Raw genomic sequence first — 23,721 nt, 5'->3', positions numbered from 1 at the left:
GTTTATTAATTGCTAAATTTGATTTAAAGAGAGTAATATTAAGTTTCAGTTGTATAAATTTCATTGCCAATAGTGAAGAACCAGCACCTTTTAAAAAAAACATTGAGAATGAGACTAAAATTTAACTTGGTGTTTATGCATGTTTCTGTTGTGACTTGTGTGGACTTCAGATGGACTCTGGGGAACCTTTGAGCTATTTGAAGCAATTAGTGCTCTCAGATATGACTTATAAGAAATAAAAAGATATAGTTTTATAATGGGTACTTTTGGGGGTACCTCACCTGTTCCCTCTCCGAGAAATTCTGGTCTGAGTGAAATGAATATCAACCATCTTCTGTTTCTTTCTTATTCTTATTCTAATGACTAAATTGATATATGTATATAATCAATTGACTCCAAATCTGCATAATCTTCCAAGAATAATATACTTTTTCATTTAGCATTATATGTTATAATCTTTCACCATTAATTCCTCTCATCTGGAGATTCACTACCTTACCTTATTTTTAGAGATTCATGCCCGTTTCTTCCCCTCCTGATTATAAAATTTGTATTATGGCACAGTAACATTTACAATTATGGAATGGTTAACATTCTTTGTTTTCTTCTAGTCTTTTTTCCATGTATATTTTTCTTCAAAATTGTAATTGTGTGTTTTATGGCCTTATTTTTGCTCTTGAAATTATGCTATTAGCATTTTACTATGGCATTGAATATTCTTTTAAAATACCATTTTTGATGACATATATATCAGGTAATCATATACTATAACATATTAAATATTTTTCTACAAATAGGCAAATAGGATTTTTCTGGGTTGTTTTTGTCCCTGAATTTATAACTCTGTGAAGAACATCTCTGTATATAAATCAATTACTTTTATGGTAGGCCTTAAGTTATTTTCATTAGATTATGACTTTCTTAAAAACAGAATCTGTGTTTTTGATGACTGTTGATTTCCAAACACATGCCACTGTGGCTGGAACAAAACCGATAATTCACTAAATATTTATTGATTGCATAAAAGTTAAATTCCTAAAAGGGAAATTACTGAATAATAGGGCAGGAATGTTTTAAGGGTTTTGATGCTATTCTTAATAGCTGAAACATTTATCACATTATCACCACAATTTAATATTACTGTTTAATCTGCTAACTTAATTTGATGGGTAGATATTGTTGTCTTGTAATTTGTAGTTGTTGCTTTTACATGAGGTTAAACTTTAATTTCACGTGTGATAGTTTCATTTCTTTTGTGAACTTTTGGTTCTGAATATTCAGAATATTTTAAGGGAATTTTCATATTGCTCTGTATAAAATTGTTATTGAGACTGCAAGTCCTTACTGCTAACTTATTTAAAAGGTTAAGTTCTAGTTCCATGGAATTTTAAAACAATATTGATTATCCTATCAAGGTTTTATTTTCTATTATATTAAATGGTTCATTGGTTCCTCTCATAAAAACTGAAAAATGATTTGAAAGTTATGAACTGTACCAAACATTCTCAACTTGTGCTGTTTAAATTAGTGTACTTGAACTAAAAAAAAATTTTCCATGTGAAATTTTGGTCAAATGTAATAGCATAAAAAAGTGAAAGTGGGGCTTCCCTGATGGTGCAGTGGTTGAGAGTCCGCCTGCCAATGCAGGGGACACGGGTTCGTGCCCCAGTCTGGGAAGATCCTACATGCCGCGGAGCGGCTAGGCCCATGAGCCACGGCTGCTGAGCCTGCGCGTCCAGAGCCTGTGCTCCGCAACGGGAGAGGCCACAACAGTGAGAGGCCCGCGTACCGGGGGAAAAAAAAAAAAAAAAAGTGAAAGTTACTGGTGGTCGTTGTACTTATTATTTTTACATTTTCATGAATGGATAGCGTGTTTACAGTCTGTCCCCCAGAGCTTGAGTTCTGACACATTATAAAGGTGAGTGGTTCACATTCTATCTTCTCGTGGTACTCTGGCTAACCTTTTTAGCTTCATTCAGACTGTTCTCATCATCATGACTCTGTGAGACTCTGGTTGCCTAAGTGTCCATAGAAATCTCATTGACCAAAGTATGAAATTAGGATAGAAAATTCTTTTAATTCTCATAAATTTTTACCACTATCTTTGTAACATCAGCAACTTCTATAAGTAAGGTATTACCGTGGATTGATTATACTTATGTATTTCAGATGGTACCCTAAAGCTCTTGAGGGAGTTAACAAGCAAAAAATCTCTTCAAGTGCCAAGTATTTATTATCATTTGCCTCATTTATTACAAAATGAAGGAAGCCTTCAACCTGTTGTGCAGATTGGTAACGGAAGAACAGGAGGTATGTTTGTTTTGTTTCCTATTGTATTTGCACTGCTGGTCTTAATTATATCTTGGAGTATTATGTTGACCATTAGAAGTCAGGCAGGTCAGGAGTCAAGATGGCGAACTAGGAGGATGCAGAATTCGCATCTCTGCACAACTAGGGCACCTACCAGGCACCGGTGGGGGACCATGGACACCTAAGGGGCAGGAGGAACCCCCAGTGATGGGGTAGGACGTGGGGAGTGGGGGGAGTGAAGGGAGAGGAGAAGTGGAGGAGGGACGGGACTGGCGTCTCTGAGGGGCGGCTGGGGGAGGGGAAGGGATCCCATGTCAAAGCGGGAAATTGGGGAACCACTGGGAGAGCAGAGGATCAAAAGGGAGCGTGGCCAGGTTTCCCCTGCCCACTTGGGCCCCGGGGAGCCTGCTGATATCCCAGGCCTGCTCCTCTGCCCACCGAGGCCCCCTCCAGCCACGCGGGTCCTGAGGGAGTGGGAAGGAGGGAAGGGGAGCAAAAATAAAGGCCAGACCTCCGGGTCCAGCACCCCTGAGGGGTGGCTGGGAGAGGGGAGGAGTTCCTACACCCAGCGGGACCCACCCACGGTTAGGGGTCCAGTGGCGATGGGGGAGACCCTGGGGGAGACGGTGGGGGAGGGGCGTGGAGGAACAAAAGGGAACGTGGCCAGCGCTTACCCTGTCCACTTAGGCACTGGGGAGCCTGTTGGGCTTCTGGGCCTAATCCTCTACCCTTGGAGCCTCTCTCTTGCAGAGCAGAGCCCAAGGCCCGACCCTACACCCCCACCTCTACACTCAGAGACCCCCTGCAATGCACTGGGCCTAAACCCCACCCACACACCCTCACTCAGGGCCTTACCTCCAAACTCCGGAACTCCGCACTCCAGAGGCCCTCCTTTGGACGTGCTGCTTCTCCCCTTCCATGCAGGTCCTAAGCAGAGGCCCCTCCCCATGCTTTAACGTCACCCTGCCTAGGCCCTGCCCCCAAAGCTTTTTCTGGCTGTGTGCGTCTTGAGCCTAGGACCCGCCGCATGCTCAAACGTCACCCCCCACCCGCCTTGTTACCCCGCACCCTAAACCCCACCCCTGCCTAAGTTCCACCCCTGCCTAAACTCCGCCCCCATAGCCAAGGCTTTTTTTTTTCCCTTTTTTCTTCTTTTAGATGGGTTGTTTTACCTTGTTGATTCATTTATATTCTTATTTTTCCTAATCTTTTATTTTTCTAATTTTATTTTATTCCTTATCCTTTGTTTTTGTTCTCTCCTTTTGGCTTGTTCACCCCCCTTTTTTTTCTTTTTTATGTTGTGGTTTTATTTTACCTTGTTGCAGTTGTTTCAATTATATTTCTATTTTTCCTAATATATTTTTTATTTTTCTAATTTTATTTTGTTTTTTATTCTTTGATATTGTACTGCTCCTTTTTTCTTTCTTTCTTTCTTTTTCTTTTGCCACGCCATGCAGCTTGCGGGATCTTGGTTCCCAGGCCAGAGGTTGGGCCAAAGTTCCTGTGGTGGGAGCCTCCAATTCCTAACCGCTGGACTAACAGAGAACCTCAGACCCCAGGGAATATTAATCAGAGTGAGGCCTCCTGGAGGTTCTCATCTCAGCATCAAGACCTGGCTCTGTCCAACTGCCTGCAAACTCCAGTGCTGGACACCTCAGGCCAAACAACAAGTAAGATAGGAATATAGCCTCACCCATCAAAAAAAAAAAAAAGAAATGACAAAAAATGTGTTACAGATGAAGGAGCAAGATAAAAACCTACAAGACCAAATAAATGAAGACGAAATAGGCAGCCTACCTGAAAAAGAATTCAGAGTAATGACAGTAAAGATGACCCCAAATCTTGGAATCCAAATGGAGAAAATACAAGAAACATTTAACAAGGATCTAGAAGAACTAAAGAGCAAAGAAACAGTGATGAGCACAATAACTGAAATTAAAAATACTCTAGAAGGAATCAATAGCAGAATAACAGAGGCAGAAGAATGGGTAAGTGACCTGGAAGATAAAATGGTGGAAATAACTGCCAGGGAGCAGAATAAAGAAAAAGAATGAAAAGAATTAAGGACAATCTCAGAGACCTGAGACAACATTAAATGCAGCAACATTCGAATTACAGGGACCCCAGAGGAAGAAGAGAAAAAGAAAGGGTCTGAGAAAATATTTGAAGAGATTGTAGTCAAAAACTTCCCTAACATGGAAACGGAAATAGTCGATCAAGTCCAGGAAGTGCAGAGTCCCATGCAGGATAAACCCAAAGAGAAACATGCCGAGACACATATTATTCAAACTATCAAAAATTAAATACAAAGAAAAAATATTAAAAGTAGCAAGTGAAAAACAACAAATAATATACACGGGAATCCCCATAAGGTTAACAGCTGATCTTTCAGCAGAAACTCTGCAAGCCAGAAGGGAGTGGCAGGGCATATTTAAAGTGATGAAAGGGAAGAACCTACAACCAAGATTACTCTACCCAGCAAGGATCTCATTCAGCTTTGACAGAGAAATGAAAACCTTTACAGACAAGCAAAAGCTAAGAGAATTCAGCACCACCAAACTAGCTCTACAACAAATGCTAAAGGAACTTCTCTAAGTGGGAAATACAAGAGAAGAAAAGAACCTACAAAACCAAAACCAAAACAATGAAGAAAATGGTAGTAGGAACATACATATTGAAAATTATCTTAAATGTAAATGGATTAAATGCTCCAACCAAAAGACATAGACTGATGGAATGGATACAAAAACAAGACCCATATATGTGCTGTATACAAGAGACCCACTTCAGACCTAGGGACACACAGACTGAAAGTGAGGGGATGGAAAAAGATATTCCATGCAAATGGAAATCAAAAGAAAGCTGGAGTAGCAATTCTCATATCAGACAAAATAGACTTAAAGATTGTTACAAGAGACAAAGAAGGACACTAAATAATAAGGGATCAATCCAAGAAAAATATATAACCATTTTAAATATTTATGCACCCAACATAGGAGTACCTCAATACATAAGGCAAATGCTAACAGCCATAGAAGAGGAAATCTACAGTAACACAATCATAGTAGGGGACTTTAACACGCCACTTACACCAATGGACACTTTAACACCTCACTTACACCAATGGACAGATCATCCAAAATGAAAATAAATAAGGAAACATAAGCTTTAAATGACACATTAAACAAGATGAACTTAATTGATATTTATAGGACATTACATCCAAAAACAAGAGAATACATTTTCTTCTCAAGTGCTCGTGGAACATTCTCCAGGATAGACCATATCTTGGGTCACAAGTCAAGCCTTGGTAAATTTAAGCAAATTGAAATCGTTATCAAGTATCTTTTCTGACCACCGTTCTATGAGACTAGACATCAGTTACGGGAAAAAAAAATGTAAAATATACAAACACATGGAGGCTAAACAATACAGTACTAAATAACCAAGAGATCACTGAAGAAATCAAAGAAGAAATCAAAAAATACCTAGAAACAAATGACAATGAAAACACAGTGACTGAAAACCTGTGGGATGTGACAAGAGCAGTTCTAAGAGGGAAGTTTATAGCAATACAATCCCACCTCAAAGAACAAGAAACATCTCAAATAAACAACCTAACCTTATACCTAAAGCAATTAGAAATGAAGAACAAAAAAACCCCCAAAGTTAGCAGAAGGAAAGAAATCAATAAACCATTAGCCAGACTCATCAAGAAAAAAAGGGAGAAGACTCAAACCAACAGAATAAGAAATGAAAAAGGAGAAGTAACCAGTGACACTGCAGAAATACAAAGGATCATGTGAGATTACTACAAGCAACTCTATGTTAAGGTCAGAAATAAATGAAAAAGAAATGAAGGAAACAATAGTAAAGAACAGTACAACTAAAATCTGGTTCTTTGAGAAGATAAACAAAATTGATAAACCATTAGCCAGACTCATCAAGAAAAAAAGGGAGAAGACTCAAACCAACATAGATGCAGAAAAAGCTTCTGACAAAATTCAACACCTATTTATGATAAAAACCCTCCAGAAAGTAGGCATAGAGGGATCTTTCCTCAACATAATAAAGGCCATATATGACAAACCCACAGCCAACATTGTTCTCAATGGTGAAACACTGAAAGCATTTTCTCTAAGATCAGGAACAAGACAAGGTTGCCCACTCTCACCACTGTTTTTCAACATAGTTTTGGAAGTTTTAGCCACAGCAATCAGGGAAGAAAAAGAAATTAAATGCATCCAAATTGGAACAGAAGAAGTAAAACTGTCACTGCTTGCAGGTGACATGAGACTATACATAGAGGATCCTAAAGATGCTACCAGAAAACTGCTGGAGCTAATCAGTGAATTTGGTAGAGTAGCAGGATACAAAATTAATGCACAGAAATCTCTTGCATTCCTATACACCAATGATGAAAAATCTGAAAGATAAATTAAGGAAATATTCCCATTTACCATTGCAACCAAAAGGATAAAATACCTAGGTATAAACCTACCTAAGGAGACAAAAGACCTGTATGCAGAAAACTATAAGACATTGATGATAGAAATTAAAGATGATACAAACAGATGGAGAGAGAGAGCATGTTCTCAGATTGGAAGCATTGGCATTGTGAAAACGATTCTATTACCCAAAGCAATCTACAAATTCAATGCAATCCCTATCAAATTACCAGTGGCGTTTTTCACAGAACTAGAACAAAATATTTCACAATTTGTATGGAAACACAAAAGACCCCGAATAGCCAAAGCAATCTTGAGAAAGAAAAACGGAGCTGGAGGAATCAGGCTCCTGGACTTCAGACTGTACTACAAAACTACAGTAATCAAGACAGTATGGTACTGGCACAAAAACAGAAATATAGATCAATGGAATAGGATAGAAAGCCCAGAGATAAACCCATGCACATATGGTCACCTTATCTTTGATAAAGGTGGCAAGAGAATATGATGGCGAAAAGACAACCTCTTCAGTAAGTGGTGCTGGGAAAACTGGACAGTTGCATGTAAAAGAATGAAATTAGAACACTTCCTAACACCATACACAAAAATAAACTCAAAATGGATTAAAGACCTAAATTAAGGCCAGACACTATAAAACTCTTAGACGAAAACATAGGCAGAACACTTTGTGAATATTTGCAAACAAACCAACTGACAAAGGATTAATCTCCAAAATATACAAGCAGCTCATGCAGCGCAATCTCAAAAAAACAAACAATCCAAACAAAAATGGGCAGAAAACCTAAGTAGACATTTCTGCAAAGAAGATATACAGATTGCCAACAAACACATGAAAAGATGCTCAACATCAGTAATCATTAGAGAAAACCATATCAAAACCACAGTGAGGTATCACCTCACACTGGTCAGAGTGGCCATCATCAAAAATTCTATAAACAATAAATACTGAAGACAGTGTGAAGAAAAGGGAACCCTCTTGCACTGTTGGTGGGAATGTAAATTGATACAGCCACTATGGAGAACAGTATGGAGGTTCCTTAAAAAACTAAAAATGGAACTACCGTATGACCCAGCAATCACACTATTAGGCATATACCCTGAGTGAACCATAATTCAAAAAGAGTCATGTACCACAATGTTCATTGCAGCACTATTTACAATAGCCTGGAAGCAACCTAAGTGCCCACCAACAGATGAATGGATAAAGAAGATGTGGCACATATATACAATGGAATATTACTCAGACATAAAAAGAAACAAAATTGAGTTATTTGTAGTGAGGTGGATGGGCCTAGAATCTGTCATACAGAGTGAAGTAAGTCATAAAGAGAAAAGCAAATACCGTATGCTAACACATATATATGGAATCTTAAAAAAAAAAAACAACGAAAAAAACGGTTTTGATGAACCTAGGGGCAGGAGAGAAATAAAGACGCAGACATAGAGAATGGGCTTGAGGATTCGGGGAGGGTAAAGGGTAAGGTGGGACGAAGTGAGAGAGTAGCATTGACATATATGCACAACCAAATGTAAAATAGGTAGCTAGTGGGAAGCAGCTGCATAGTGCAGGGAGATCAGCTCGGTGCTTTGTGACCACCTAGAGGAGTGGGATAGGGAGGGTGGGAGGGAGACGCAAGAGGGAGGGGATATGGGGATATATGTACGCATATAGTTGATTCACTTTGTTGTACAGCAGAAACTAACACAACATTGTAAAGCAATTATAGTCCAATAAAGATGTTAAAAATAAATAAATTTTTAAAAAGGCAGGTCAAAGAATAAAAAGTTTGTGTAAACTTTTGAAACTTTTCTATTTTAAAAATTTGAGAGGTAAAAAATAACTTTTTTTCTTGTATCTTATTTCAACATTAATAGCTCTTACAGTCATGTCAAGAAAGTTTTTCATATGTCTGCCCGTACTTTTCTTACAGAAATATAAGTATATAGTCACTTGTATTTAACCTTTCATGCAATAATAGAAATAATTTGGTTTGCATCTTTTTCCCAAAATACCTGAAAGATAATCTATATCATTTTTTTCTCCTCTTGTTAGAGTCACCAGAGCTTCTTGAGTTTTCCTTGTGAGACTTACATATGATTCTTTTATACTTTTTATTTCTCCATTTTGACTTTGTTAATCTTTTCTTTGTAGATTTAAGGATGTAGAGACAAAAATATTATTTTGCTCCTAAGTCTTTAACAAATGACAAAATCATTACTTTTTAGGTATTGAAATGCATCTTTATGATAATGTTTTTGAAAAGCTTATTCAATCTGCATTTGATTCAATAGTATTCTTAGGTATTTTACTGGTTTTCGATATTCTAAGTTTAAGTTTTCACATTCATTATTTTTTAGTTCTGCCATCTTTCTATTTTATGAATCATTTAAAATTATACACTTTTCCTATGGAGGTGATAACTCTTAAATTATGTTCAGACTAACTCATTCTTCCATGTCTTTATTGAATCAAGAAATATTTATTTTTATGGTACATACTGGATTACAAAGACTAATAAGGTATGTAGTATGTTCTATATTATGTTCTTTAAAACATTGATCATTAATTATTTCTGAAGTTGATAGTTTGTCTCTTCCTTTAATAATCACTGTTTGGGTAAGTTGCCTTAGCCATTTCATGCATTTTTTGGTTTAGACTATTTCCTCATGAATAAGAAGCAAATGAAAAGAAAGTAGAAGTATTTTTAAAGTTATTTAAAACTTCCAAGGTCTCTAGTAAGTTCTTTTATAGTCAGCTCTTCTTATTTTATGAATGTGACATTCTCTTTCTTTTTTGAAGATGCTTATTCTAGCCCATTTGTTTATGACTTTATCCATAATAAATATAATACAGTCTTGGTCGCCCAGCTTTTCAGTGGTTAACATTCTTATTAAGTTGAAACTGTTTTTTAAAGGTAGAAAAAGCAGACAACTTGGGGGAAAAAAACCAGACAACCCACAGAGTTACATTAAAAATCTTTCAGCAATGGTTCTTAATATTTTTAGAGTAATAGAACCCTTTGGCTATCTTAGGAAAGTTATCAACCTTCTACTTAGAAAAATACACATAGAAAAAGTAATTTTGTATGTAATTTCTGGGGTTTTGTGGAGCCCTAAAACCTATCTAGGCACTTTATATTAAGAACTTCAGTTTTTTAGATCAGAGAAAAGCGTTTTTTGCTAAGAATTGTGTTCTTCAGCAGTCAGGCTGATTAAGGATCAGCACTCAGACCAGCTAAGCCTTCCTAAGGGTAAGGAGGGAGAATTGTGCTGGAGGCAGCTACTGACCCGCTCAGCAGAGGGGTTGGAATTCTCACATCCAGAACAAAAAACTCCCACCCACACCACGTCCAGATGCTCCCACAGATTTACAGAGGCAGGCTGCAGTAAACAGACACAACAACTACAGATGGGTAAAGGGCCATCTTATACAACTAGGGTTCCCAAACACTTAAGAAGACCAACATCATGAATGACTCAATGACTTGTAGAGCACACAGAATATAATATAAAAATAAAACATAAAATATTTTCAGAGGGATGAGAAAGGACAACTCATAAGTGACTATTATAAAAGGATCAGTTAGAAATCTTTGTGTTTTTATGTCAATAATTATATTTTAATTTTCCATATAAATGGTCAGATAAGCAGAATAGACACAGCTGAAGATCGAATTAGTGATCAGAAAGATTGAGCTGTGTAGTTCTTCCAGAATGCAACATAAAGGGCACAAAGAATTGGGATAGACAAACATTCTAACATCTACCTAATAGGAATTTCAGAAGAAGAGAACAGAGTGAAGGGGAGAAATAATCAAACGAATAATAGAGGAAAATTTGTTTCAGTCGCAGAAACACGCATGTCTTCAGATGAAGGGTCCATTCTGAGCAGGATGGCTGAGAAAAGACCCTCCACAGGTTACCTACCAAAATGGCACTTACTGATTAGTAGAGGACAGCAGGTAGTTCTTTAAGTATTTGCTGAAGTTAAAAAAAAAAAATCCTTGGGCACTTTTGTGAGCTTTGTTACACAAGATTGGACATGATTCCTAGTCTTGTGAGCTTCATTCTACTAAAGGAGAATGCATTAGTCAATCAATTATATAAATAATTGTACAGTTACAATATTAGTGATATAAAGGATGATTTGAGAGTGAATAGAAGGGCTACTAATTAAGGAGTTTAGGGAAGTCTTGAAAAATACATTTGACCTGAGATCAGAGGAATAAGTGGTTTACTGGTAAAGATGGGTGTATTAGTTTCCTGTTGCTGCTGTGTGGCACCTTACCACAAACCCAGTGACTCGAGACAATACAAACTTATCATCTTACAGTTTTGGAGGTCAGAAGTCCTAAAATCAGTGTGTCAACAGGAGCGTGTTCCTTCTGGAAGCTCTAGGGGAGAGTCCATTTCCTTGCCTTTTCCAGCTCCTGGGGGCCACCTACGTTCTTTAGTTTGTGGCCCCTTCTTTCATCTTCAGAGCATAGCATCTTCAAATCTCCCTCTGACTCTGACCCTCTTGCTTCATTGTCACATCTTCTCTCACTCTGACTCTCCTGCTTTCCTCTCCTAAGGACCCTGTGAGTACATTGGGCTCGCTTGGATAAGCCAGGATAGTCTTCCATCTCAAGAGCCTTTATCACATCTGCAGAGTCATTTTGGCATATAAGGTAATATAGTCACAAGTTCCAGGAATTAGGGTTTTGGCATCTTTGGGGGGTCATTATGCTGTCTCCCACATGGGAGAAAAGAGTATTTCAGAAAAGGAGAAGAGCAGCACAAAAACCTTGTGATGGAAGGGATCATGGAATATTCTAGAAAATGAAAGAAGGCCACTGTCATTGACGTGTAGATTGAGGGGAAGCATGAAACAAGATGAGGCTAGAGATGTGTCAGGGCAAGTCAAGGCAAGGCTTTGCAGGCCATTTATAGGATTTGGGCTTTTCTCCTAAGAGCAGAAAGAAGCCAATGAAGGGTATTAAGCAGGACTTAGTAAGGATGACTGTATATGATTTAAATTGTGCAGGGATCACATTTGCTGCAATGGGAAGAATGAGGATGTGTGAAGAACAGGTGGAAAGGACCTGATGAGAGACTTGCAGTGATCCACTTGAGGATAAGCTTGGACTAGGGTGTACTGATGGTAGAGATGAAGAATTGGATTTCGAGTCGTTTGCAATGCATGGGGACATGCATGGAAGGACATAGTGAGGGACTGGATTTGTGGACTGAGGTAGAGGGAGTGGTCAAGGATAAGTCCTAGGCTTCTGAATCGTGTAACTGGACGGATGGTGAGTGCTTTTCATTGAGATGGGGACAACAGAAAATGATTTGCAGAATTGGTTTGCAAGAGGGGATCATCAATTTGGATGTGTTAAGGTAGGAGGTGATCTTGAGTTATTGTAGTGGAAGATAGGTAGTGGGATATAGATCTGGAACTCAAAAGAGACATCTGAATTAGATTTAATTTTATGAGTCATTGCTTGCAAGTGACAGGTTGTTGAGGATACAGAGATGGATGAAGTCACCTAGGGCCCGGGACTTAGCCTTCAAGGTTCTCTAGCCATTCATTTCAGGAAAGAGAAAGGTGAAGACAGAGACAGAGAAGGTGCAACTAAGCAGCAGGAGAAAAAAAAAATTGCCATAGGACATAAGGGAAGAAATGAGGAATGATTGACTAAAACCATAAGGAAGCATGATAGGCTAAAATATTTGGCTAGCAATAAATATTTAAAAAGGAAAGTAATTTAGTTTTAACTGAAGGTAGACTGAGGAATTGAAGATCAAGAATGCCAAATTAAGATTGTTCCTAAATTTTTCTTGATTTTAAAGGAAATAAGTACTAGAATTTGAAAACTTCCTGAGAAAGTTGAAAAAAACTGATACAACAGATGATAGCTCTGTCAAATTATAAACTCCATGAGGCAGTGGCCTTACCTTTCTTATGACTGTTTTAGATTGTCTGGTACATAACAGATGTATTACAGATGCACAGTTAATACTTGAATAGGAAGTATTGGACAGTGAATCAGTGAAACAAAGTACTCTGTCCAGCCCTTGGGCTCTGTTTCTGTTTGGATCCTCAATCCACCTTGCTCCTTTAAAGGATGACGTGGCCCCATTGTTCATGTTGCTAACATTTTTTCTTCTGAACTCTGACCCCTTAGAATACATTTCGTTTTCTGCATTATAAACCATAGAAGAACAATTGTATCAAACAGGACAGGCTGGGTTATGAGGTGGTAACTAACAACCCCCAAATCTCAGGAATTTAAGTAATTTAAGGTTTATTTATTTATTTATTTATGCTAAAGTACACATTCATCAGGGTTAGCAGGGAGCCTTGTACATCACTGACCACTCACGAGATCCAGGCTGATGGCGCATTTGCCGTATGGAGTGTTCCCAGTGGCTCTACTGAGCAGGAAGGATTTCACACTGCAGGTACATGTGTTCAGCAGTGAGTTACACATGGGGGTGACTCATTGTCTGTTACTAGTCACATCCCCTTCCCCCAGCTCCCCAACCTAAGGGGACCTTGCAACATGCCCAGAAGGCAGGAAAAGCTGTCTTTTTTTTGTGGTATTCTGTGAATTACCCCTAGCATGGATACTCTAATTCTGTAGATTTAGCCGAAATTAGTACTTTCCTTTTTAGTGCTTTTGGAGTCCTTGAGTGCCTTGGTTTAAACTAAAGAATTTAAATTTCAGCTCCAAAACAGTCTATTTGGGAGAAGTGGCTTCTTCTCTAAACATGCCATCTAAACTTACAACAGAAACAGAACAACTTAAGACTGGTAGGGAATAGAGAATTTGCATTATTACTTTATGCCATTTTTCTTTGCCTACACTAGAGTCAGTATGGATTTTGCTTTTTCTGTGAACAAAGTTTCTGAACTTCATAGGCGTTAACATTTCATAGAAATGCTTCATAGCATAGTTTATACTCTTTTAATGTATATTCTAAATATTTTAAAATTCTGAGGTAGATTAAAGTATATGGAAATTTGCTTCCGGGGTAACTCATCCTGTCTCTAGGCATCTCAGAGTAACATGGTCAGAACAGAAATCTTGACTGGGAGCCCTTTCCCCCTCAGGTGTGTTATTCTCAGTAAGAGACCCCATGTCCACTTACTCAGGTCATCCTCGACCCTCCCCTTCCCTTATCTCTGTCAGCCATAAGCCCCATTGGTGAGGGTCTCCGCAGTGGATCACAGATCTCTGTTCACTCATCTCCAACTTCAAACATCCTAATTCAAACCACCATCTTTTCCTTAAATTACTGCACTACCTTCCTAACTGATCTCTCCAAAATACTTTTATACTTGTTAACACTTTTATACTTGTTAACACTTTTATGTCTATTCTCTATAAAATTTGGTAATCTTTTAAAATTACAAATTGGATGTTGTCACTCCCCTGCTTACAACCTTACAGTGGCTTTCTCTTGCCCTCAGAATTAAAACTAAATTTAAGGGTATATGTGATCAGATCCCTAACTGATTCCTCTGAATCTAGGCTGATTCTGCTTTAGAGACATTCTATTCTTGCTATTGCTTGACTGTTCAGATCATCCTCTCTTCAGCGCCTAGCTGTTTCCTCATCTTCTTTCTCTTCTCTTTCTCATTATTAAGTACCAGCTTAGTTGATATCAGAGAGTCTTTCCATGACTGCACTATCTGTAGAGGTACTTCCTCCCCCCCACCCACTCTTTCTAATATTGCCATGTTTTTTTTTGTTTTTTGTTTTTTTTTTTTTTGCTGTACGCGGGCCTCTCACTGTCGCGGCCCCTCCCATTGCGGAGCACAGGCTCCGGGCGCGCAGGCTCAGCGGCCATGGCTCACGAGCCCAGCCGCTCCGCGGCATGTGGGATCTTCCCATACCAGGGCGCGAACCCCGTTCCCCTGCATCGGCAGGCGGACGCGCAACCACTGCGCCACCAGGGAAGCCTCGTCATGTTTTAATTCATATACTACATATCACCCTCTAAAATTATTTATCTTTTTCCCCCTTGTAGAATGTAAGAAAGGTCCCATGACGGCAGGGACCTTATCTATGCTGTTATATTCCTAACACCTAAAATAATGCCTTGCATTTAATAAGTGTTCAATGCACATGTTCAGAACAAATATAGCAAATCTTTTTTTTGAGCCCTTGGAAACTCTTCATCCCAAAATGGAAGAGAGGAATGTGGTATGCAAACTTGGGGGACTCCCTTAAGCTATTTAGACCTTAGAACTTCAGAATCATGGTGGTAGAATCATGGATCCATGATCTTTACACTTCCTTCTAATTTTAGAATTCTATGACCTCTAAGTGTTTTGTATTATCTCCAATAAATTGTTACGTAATTAAGACTTAATTTTAACTTTTGCAAAATACTTCTTTACTGATCTGTGGCACTTAGGATACTAAGACTTTATTATTTTATGTTTTTATTTAAAAAATTTTTTGGCCATGCTGCGCAGCATGTGGGATCTTAGTTCCCCGACCAGGGATTGAACCCGTGCCTCGTGCAGTGGAAGCACGGAGTCTCAACCACTGTACCACCAGGGGAGTCCCTAAGACTTTTAAAGATATTACATTTAAAAACTAACTGTGAAGTACTCTAATATAACATATGTGTTCCCAAATATTACTGTGCTATGCAAAATTGTACAATAAAAGGATAAAAATGGGGTTAGGAACACAACACTCAAAAGCTTTGTCAGTTACACATAAAGAAAAGATAAGCTAATAAAAGCAGTGGCACAATTTTGCACATATTAAATGATGGAGAAATGCATAAATACTACAATAAATACGGTACTCTACCTTGAAAAAGACTTGAGGTTTGCTTGTTAAAGTGGGCTTCAGAAGGTCTGCAACTTGGAAGCTTTTTGTGAAGTGGTGCAAAGCGGATTGACTGAAATCTGGCAGAAAGTTGTAACACCAGGTGTAGACAGCTGTGGTTCACAGCATGCAGTGAACTGAGGCAGCTGTGCATTTTGGGTATTTCTACATGGCTTGGTTCAGTATTCTGAACTCAGTTCAAATGGGTACCATTTTCTATGTTCACCTAGTAAGTGTTTGTCCCAGGGGAGAAATTGCATAAAAGCAGATGTGAAATTGACTTCATGCTCAAATTGTTCTCTAATGTATTAATCATGTAGAAACAATTTGCATTTCAGAGCAAGCATTATAGTAGAACTGACTGTAATTTTAGACTTAAAAAATGTTGCATGAATAGTACACAGTTTCCATATACCTCACCCAGTTTCCGTAAATGTTCACAACTTATATAGCTATTGTACAATGATCAAAACCAGGAAATTAACATTGATGCTATGCTGTTAACCTTAGATCTTAGTTTGTCATTTTATTATTATTATTATTTAATCTGTTCCAGGATCTGACTCAGGATCCCATATTTCATGTAATTGTCATGTCCCCTTAGTCTTCTCCAGTCGGGGACAGTTCCTCATCCTTTCTCTGTCTTTCCTGATCTTTGGAGAGTGTCCCCCTAATTTGGATTTGTCTGACATTTCTTCATGGTTAGATTGAGGTTATGAATTGGGGAAGAAAACCACAGAAGTGATGTTGTGTCCTCCTTAGGACATCTTATACATGACATGTGAGACTTTAATTTTTAAGATGTGTTTAATGTTTCTAAGTTTTAGTTGTATAATAAAATCTGTTGTTTATACTTTACCATCGTTCATTTTTAACGTGTGGTTTAATGTCTTTCATCTTTATCAGTTCTTTGACATTATTTCTTTTCTTATGGAGAAGCCATGTTGTAAAGAATTACTGTATAATAGGTGTGCCCCATATTCTTTGATTATTTTTCTTTCTTTCAATGTAGTATATTTTGATCCCCCAATTATTTCTATCAATTTGAGAGGGTATAATACTAGTAAAACAGTGGTGTTTTTCTGCATTGTCTTTGCAAAATCTTTTAATATAATTACTATCATTATTTTGTTTCAGTTTCAATAGTAATGGGAGTTCCCACAGTGAAGAGAGAAGTTAAATCTTACCTCATAGAAACTCTACATTCCCTTATTGATAACCTGTATCCTGAAGAGAAGTTGGACTGTGTTATAGTAGTCTTCATAGGAGAGGTAATTATTTAATTGTTGCTCTTTTTTTTACCACATAAAATCTGTAAGAGTTGAAACCATATTTTGAATAATGCTTTTATAAACATTTTTTATAAAATGTGATGAGTAAAGCTTAGGTAGTATATTCCATCTGATAGTTAAATGTAAGTTTAACTTGTGTTTGCCTTAACTTCTCTTGTGCAGTTACAATCCAGGAATGGTAATGTCTTGTTAATAGGATAATATTATATTCATAGATTTTTATGTACAGTGAGTCCCTATTTCTGGCTCTAGGACCTGAATTTGGAGATTTGCATTGATGTTCTTTGGGAGTTTTGAAACCTGAGAAAGGTTTAGTGTAGGCTGGGGTTTTATCATCTCTTTATTCTCTCTACCCCTTCTCTGTACTCTCAAGATGCAGCCACATTATTATTTAAAAAGTCAAATATCATGTTAATTATAATTATTATATTGCTTATATTTTAGTATCCTCAAAAGATACGGGGAAAGAATAAATCTTGAGGAGGTTTTTTTTTAATGATGAACAAGCACCCTAGAGTAAATATTTCCTTAATTATTATATAGAATTTCAGAATGTGAGATGATTTATAACCTCATCTGGTTCTGGCCCACTGATTCCCAACTTTTCAGTGTTTCCTGTCTTTTTTTTTTTTTTTTAATGAAAATGTTCTTGTGTCTTCTTTAATACAAAAAGTAAACACATGTATATTGTTCAAAACAATTACAGAAATGTATATTGAAAAATTACCTGTAATTCCTCCATGTAGATATAACTATTATTGCTATTCTGAAATACATACATCTTAAGAAATTTTTCCTATGGCTGTATTCATATATATAAATGGAATTGTTCTGTATATTTCTTAATATCATGGACATTTTCCCATGGTAAAGTGAATAGCTATCACACCATCATTGTTATGGCTATATTGCATTCCATTGTATGGTTTTATCATACTTTAATTTCTGATTGACAGACCAATTGAGACTGTTTCCACACTTTTGCTATTCTTTTCAGCATTGTATTGAACATTACTGTAAATAAATGGTTGTGCACTTGTCTGGTTACTGATGTCCTTTTAGGAATTTCACATTTTGTGAAACAGCAAGGAGAGGCGTGTGTGGCTGGAGCAGAAAAGGTGAGGGGCTTAGCAGTAGGAGGTCGTCAGAGGAGGCGTAGGTTGGACCAGATCACTGAGGACACTGCAGGCCATAGTGAGAACTTTGCTTTTACCCTCAGTCAGGGAACTGTGGCAAAGTTTTTTTGTAAAGGGCCACATGACAAATATTTTAGGCTTTGCAGGCCACACAGTCTCTGTTGCAACTGTTCAACTCTGCTGTTGTAGCCCCGAAAACACCAGAAACAATATGTAAATGAAAGGATGGGGTTGTGTTCCAGTAAAATTTTACTTTATGAAAACAGGGAGTGGGTCTGTCTTGTGAACTGCTAATCCAGCAGTTTGAGGGTTTCAAGTAGAGAAGACACTTGACTTAACGTTTTTTTTTTACTTTGAAGGCACTTTAAAAAACTTTATTTTGAAATAACTTAGATTTACAGAAAAGTTGCAGAAGTAATGCAGAGTATTCCCTTCACTGCTCTAATGTTAACAACTTATGTAGCCAAATAATCAAGACCAGGGAATGAACATTGGTATAATACTATTAGCCAAGCTGTAGACATTATTCACATTCCACGTTTTTCCACCTAACATCATTTGTCTGTTCCAGTGTACAATCCAAAATATCACTATGCATTTAGTTGTTTGAATTTCTTAATTTCCTCCTTTTTAAAAAAAATTTATTTATTTATTTTTGGCTGTGTTGGGTCTTCGTTGCTGCGCACGGGCTTTCTCTAGTTGTGGCGAGCGGGGGCTACTCTTTGTTGCGGTGCGCGGGCTTCTCATTGCAGTGGCTTCTCTTGTTGCGGAGCACAGGTTCTAGGCGTGCGGGCTTCAGTAGTTGCGGCACGTGGGCTCAGTAGTTGTGGCGTGGGCTCTAGAGCGCAGGCTCAGTAGTTGTGGTGCGTGGGCTTAGTTGCTCCGCGGCATGTGGGATCGTCCCAGACCGGGGCTCAAACCTGTGTCCCCTGCATTGGCAGGCGGATTCTTAACCATTATGCCACCAGGAAGTCCAATTTCCTCCTATCTTTGACAGTTCCTCAGTCTTTTCTTGTGTTTCATGAACTCGGAGACTTTTCATGAGTACTAGTCAGTTATTTTTAGAATGTCTCAATTTGGGTCTGTCTGATGTTTTCTCATGATTAGATTGCAGTTGTGCATTTTTGGTATAACTCACCTTTTAAAAGGATCACAGTGGATGCTTTGGAAAGGGCAGAAGCGAGGAGGCTACTTAGAAAACTTGTAATAATCCAGGCTGGGCTTGGAGGTGGTGAGAAGTCATCAAACTAGGAACATATTTTGAACTGAATGGGTTCTGATCATAAAAGTTTGAGAAGTGTTGCTATAGCATCAGCTGACTGTTGGGAGAAGGAAAAGAAGAAAGGCTATGAGAGATACATTGAAAATGAAGAAGTAAGTTTCTTTTTTTCTCTTGTGTATCCTTTTTAAAAAATATTTTTAATTTATTCCAAATTTTTAAAGTCGTTAATATACTTTTATTTATTTTTATTTTTGGCTGTGTTGGGTCTTCGTGTCTGTGCGAGGGCTTTCTCTAGTTGTGGCAAGCGGGGGCCACTCTTCATCGCGGTGCGCGGGCCTCTCACTGTCGCGGCCTCTCTTGTTCCGGAGCACAGGCTCCAGACGCGCAGGCTCAGTAGTTGTGGCTCACGGGCCTAGTTGCTCCGCGGCATGTGGGATCTTCCCAGACCAGGGCTCGAACCCGTGTCCCCTGCATTAGCAGGCAGATTCTCACCCACTGTGCCACCAGGGAAGCCCTTCTTGTGTATCCTTTTAACTTCTGCTTTCTTACTCTTATCTTTGAACAGCTTGACTATTTTAGAAACTTCAAGCTAACTGGTATTTGTTAGCCTTTGTTGGTGCATCTGCACATCTGAATTTAAAGAACCTTAAAACCAAGCACTAGGTGTATAGGAATAGCTTTTCCTTGGACCCCTAGGGAAACAAAATTTATTATGAGCTGCCAGCCCCATTCTGGCACAGGCCTGTCATTTTAGTCCTTTTGATTTGTCACTTGTACACATTATCTTTCTGGAATTCTTATTGGTTCTTTATTATATAAAAATGACGTCTGCTTCCAGCCATGATGGAGTTTATAAGGACCGGACTTACCTTCGTGCTATAAGCAACTAAAAAGCTAGACAAAATATACAATCCGGTTTTTCTCAGACAGTGGACAGCAGGCTGTGCGGGATGTGATTCCCTGAGAGAGAGAAATGAGCACCACGATTGTCCCAGCTTTCTGCCTGGAGATGTTTCCAGATCACGTTGCAGGAAGGGGAGTCCCGAAGAGAGCAGCTGGAAATGGCAGCACAGAGTTCCAGAGCAGACACGCTGAACGGAAAATGATGGTGCCTTTGAGGCTTTGTTGGATGGGGACCCACATACGCAGGGTGAAGCTCCACAGGTTTGGAAAAAGGATGATCAGGGAGCTGTAACCTGATCATATCCTGTTGTTCACGTAGGATGAGGTTGACCAGCCAGAACGGTAAGCCCCTGGTGATAACCCAGGGCGTTCAGTGGAGACGCCAAAGGAAGTGGTCATCCTTGAAGTGGTTATTCTCAACCCACCCCAGCAAAGCTTAGAGGCCTTTAAGGGTCAACTGATCCACAAATAACTGCCTGCTGGAATAAAGCTCAGTGCTTTCTAAAAGAAGACGGCAAAATCAAGACACTCAACAGTGTCCATTTGTAATGTCAGGTATCAAATAAAAAATAGTTATTGTTAATCAGTATGCCAAGGAGCCCAAAAAAAGTGACCCAGAACTAGAAGAAAATTTGGCCACTAGGACAAAGGATAGGGAAGACTTGGAACAGAGCTATCAACTGAGTGATATAAAGCCATCAGAGGTTATTTAGAAGATAACCAGCAAAGGTGGTGGATATCATCCATATTTTTAGGCCTATTTCCAGTGACCACTTGGTGGCCTGTTTGGCTAATTCAACCTTCCTGTCTCACCAGGACTTGTCTTTTCCGGTACAGCAGTGCAAGCCCAGCTTTCCTGCTCAGCATCGCATTGAGCGGCACCCCCCGGTCTGTACATGTGTATAATAATAGCATATTATCATACCCTCTAAAATATATACAAAACAGAAAATTTTACGCTATGATCTATTCCAGTGGATTATCTTGCACGTACCCTGTCTAAGGGCAGAGGCAAAGCCCTAATTAACATATCAGTTAATTTACAATATTCCTTTTAGTAGTTTCTGTTTATTTTTGTCAATGTGAATAGAAATATGTATCAGATTTGGGCTCAGATGTCAAATCTTCAGACTTTCTTTGACTATCCTGTTTAAATAGGTTGCTTCCTTTTCTCTATTATTGCATACTAGTTATATAGCACTTAATATTCAGTTTATGTATATATATATATAATTTTGGTTCTCTTTAGGGACTGCACCTTCCACAAATTTTAAATTTCACAGGGCAGAGATCTTGTCTATTTTATTTGTTAATCTAAACTCAGAGCTTGATGATATGGCTACGATATGGATATAAATAGCCCCAGTTATGGTGTAGACACCAAGTAAATATTTGTGGAATGAAATGATTGGAAAGAAGATAGTAAATTTACATATAAAGGACATTTTTAAAAATCACTTTTTACCTTCAAGTTATTTAAAATTCAGTCCTTTTAATTTTATGTTCTTTTTTGATCTAGTGCTTAAAATTTCTTCCTTCTTTTTCATCTGGGTAACTGTTTTACAACTGGTAACTGTTTAAAGTTTCTGACATTTGTAACATTTGTTTATCTTTCATAGGAGGTTGCCTCTAACATTCTGTTTTATTCTTTGGGCCATTAGAAATAAATTTCTATAATTTATTTCTAAAAGTATCTTTTCACTCAGATTTCTATTTCACATATTTGTTCTTTGCAGTATTACTGAACACAACAGCTGTAGCATATTCAAAAGTGATGTGTTATTTTATATATTGATTTTAATTGAAAGTTTCCCTGAAATCATATGACTTTGTTACAGTTTCCTGACTGCCGTGACATTTGGCAAAGAATTATTTCTTTTCCAGTTGGACTTTATAAATTATTGATTTAGAGTAAAGATTGGAATTTATTACTGTCATTTCATCTAATTTATACACTACTGGTAAAATTGATTCTTAAACCAAGTGTATATGCTGATGAATTGGTGTATTAGTGACTTACTTGAACCTGCTTTTATGCTTCTTAAACTTTTCCTTATACATCCCTAAGAGAAGCTGCTTGGCCCATAGGTCTGTATGCACAATCTGAAATACTTTATTTTTTACATTTAACTTTTTTCTATCTCTTAGTTTTTGTGTTTTTGATTATTTATTTATTTATTTTTTGGAATTCACATAACATACAGCTCACCTATTTAAAGCCAGAGTTCTGTAGCCATCATCTTAATCAATTTCTGGAAGATTTTCATCACCTCAAAGAGGAATTTCTGCACCCCTTAGCCATTACCCATTAATACTGCTCTCCCCCCAGCCCTAGACAACCACTAATCTACTTTCTGTCTCTATAGATATTTTAAAAATACTGGACATTTTATATAAGTACAGTTATAAAATGTGTGGTCCTTTGTGACTGGCTTCTTTCACTTAGCATAGTGTTTTCAAGGTTCATCCATGTTGCAGTATGTATTAATACATCCTTTAGTTTTAATTTTAAAAATTTAATTTTACTTAACCATGAAGAAGACTTGATTTCACTGGGGGTGGGGGGAATGCTCTTTCTTCTTTTGCTATGTATGTCTACTCTTTTTCCCACCTGTCCCAATCATTATCACTCACATACCCTAAGAATATACATATCTCATTTATAGGTTCACGGATATGTTCTCAGAATTGGAGGACAATATTACCTTTTTTTTTTTTTAAACATCTTTATTGGAGTATAACTGCTTTACAATGGTGTGTTAGTTTCTGCTTTATAACAAAGTGAATCAGCTATACGTATACTTATATCCCCATATCTCTTCCCTCTTGCGTCTGCCTCCCACCCTCCCTACTCCACCCCTCTAGGTGGTCACAAAGCACCGAGCTGATCTCCCTGTGCCATGCGGCTGCTTCCCACTAGCTATCTGTTTTACATTTGGTAGTATATATAAGTCCATGCCACGCTCTCACTTCGTCCTAGTTTACCCTTCCCCATCCCCGTGTCCTCAAGTCCATTCTCTACGTCTGCATCTTTATTCCTGTCTTGCCCCTAGGTTATTCAGAACCATTTTTTTTAGATTCCATATATTAACAATTAATTAATATTAATTAAAGAAAACCAGATGTCTCAAATTAAGGAATTTAGCACTTTTCCATGTATGGGAAGATGCAAGAGTCTGAAATCATTCCTTTCATATGCACCTCACCTATCTGGGGCCAGTGTACTCTGTTCTCTCATCTCAGGATGCACTCTCAGGGGAGGCTGCAGCAGCTGACTGCTAGATGGCGGGCATTCTGTCTCCATCCTGAGTTCCCTCAGGGCTCATTGTGGGGTGGTTGTAATGTGATGGCTTGATGGCTGCAGCATCCTTTGTTTACTGATATGGCAGGCAATGTCATAGTTAATTCATAGAAAGTAAGATATGTGAGTGATGAATTTTGATATTTAGTTGAGGAGATTCCTAAGCATTCATAGTAGAATGTGAGAGGAGAGAGATAAATTGAAGAAGAAATTGTTAAGCAAAAAGCAAAAAGGAACCAGAATTTGAGATCTGGAAA

The 23,721-nt window shown here is 38.1% G+C and overlaps 1 protein-coding gene across 7 annotated transcripts in view; it reads left to right on the top strand.

Moving 5' to 3' along the window:
* MGAT4A (alpha-1,3-mannosyl-glycoprotein 4-beta-N-acetylglucosaminyltransferase A) overlaps positions 1-23,721 on the top strand; it is a 108,582-nt gene that overhangs the window by 49,740 nt on the left and 35,121 nt on the right. For all 7 annotated transcript variants that reach the window (XR_008618813.1, XM_055088918.1, XM_028497059.2 and 4 more), the window contains 2 exons: positions 2,170-2,310; positions 16,748-16,881. Coding sequence is in view for 6 of the 7 variants with exons in the window: in XM_055088918.1 (XP_054944893.1) it covers positions 2,170-2,310; positions 16,748-16,881 (275 nt within the window). In the remaining variant the exon portion in view is untranslated. The remainder of the gene's footprint in view (positions 1-2,169; positions 2,311-16,747; positions 16,882-23,721) is intronic.

This window comes from Physeter macrocephalus, chromosome 12 (genome assembly GCF_002837175.3).
Source record: "Physeter macrocephalus isolate SW-GA chromosome 12, ASM283717v5, whole genome shotgun sequence".
Classification (NCBI taxonomy): Eukaryota; Metazoa; Chordata; class Mammalia; order Artiodactyla; family Physeteridae; genus Physeter; species Physeter macrocephalus.
The sequence above is the reverse complement of the archived record's forward strand: the minus strand, read 5'-3'. Positions and strand labels throughout refer to the sequence as shown.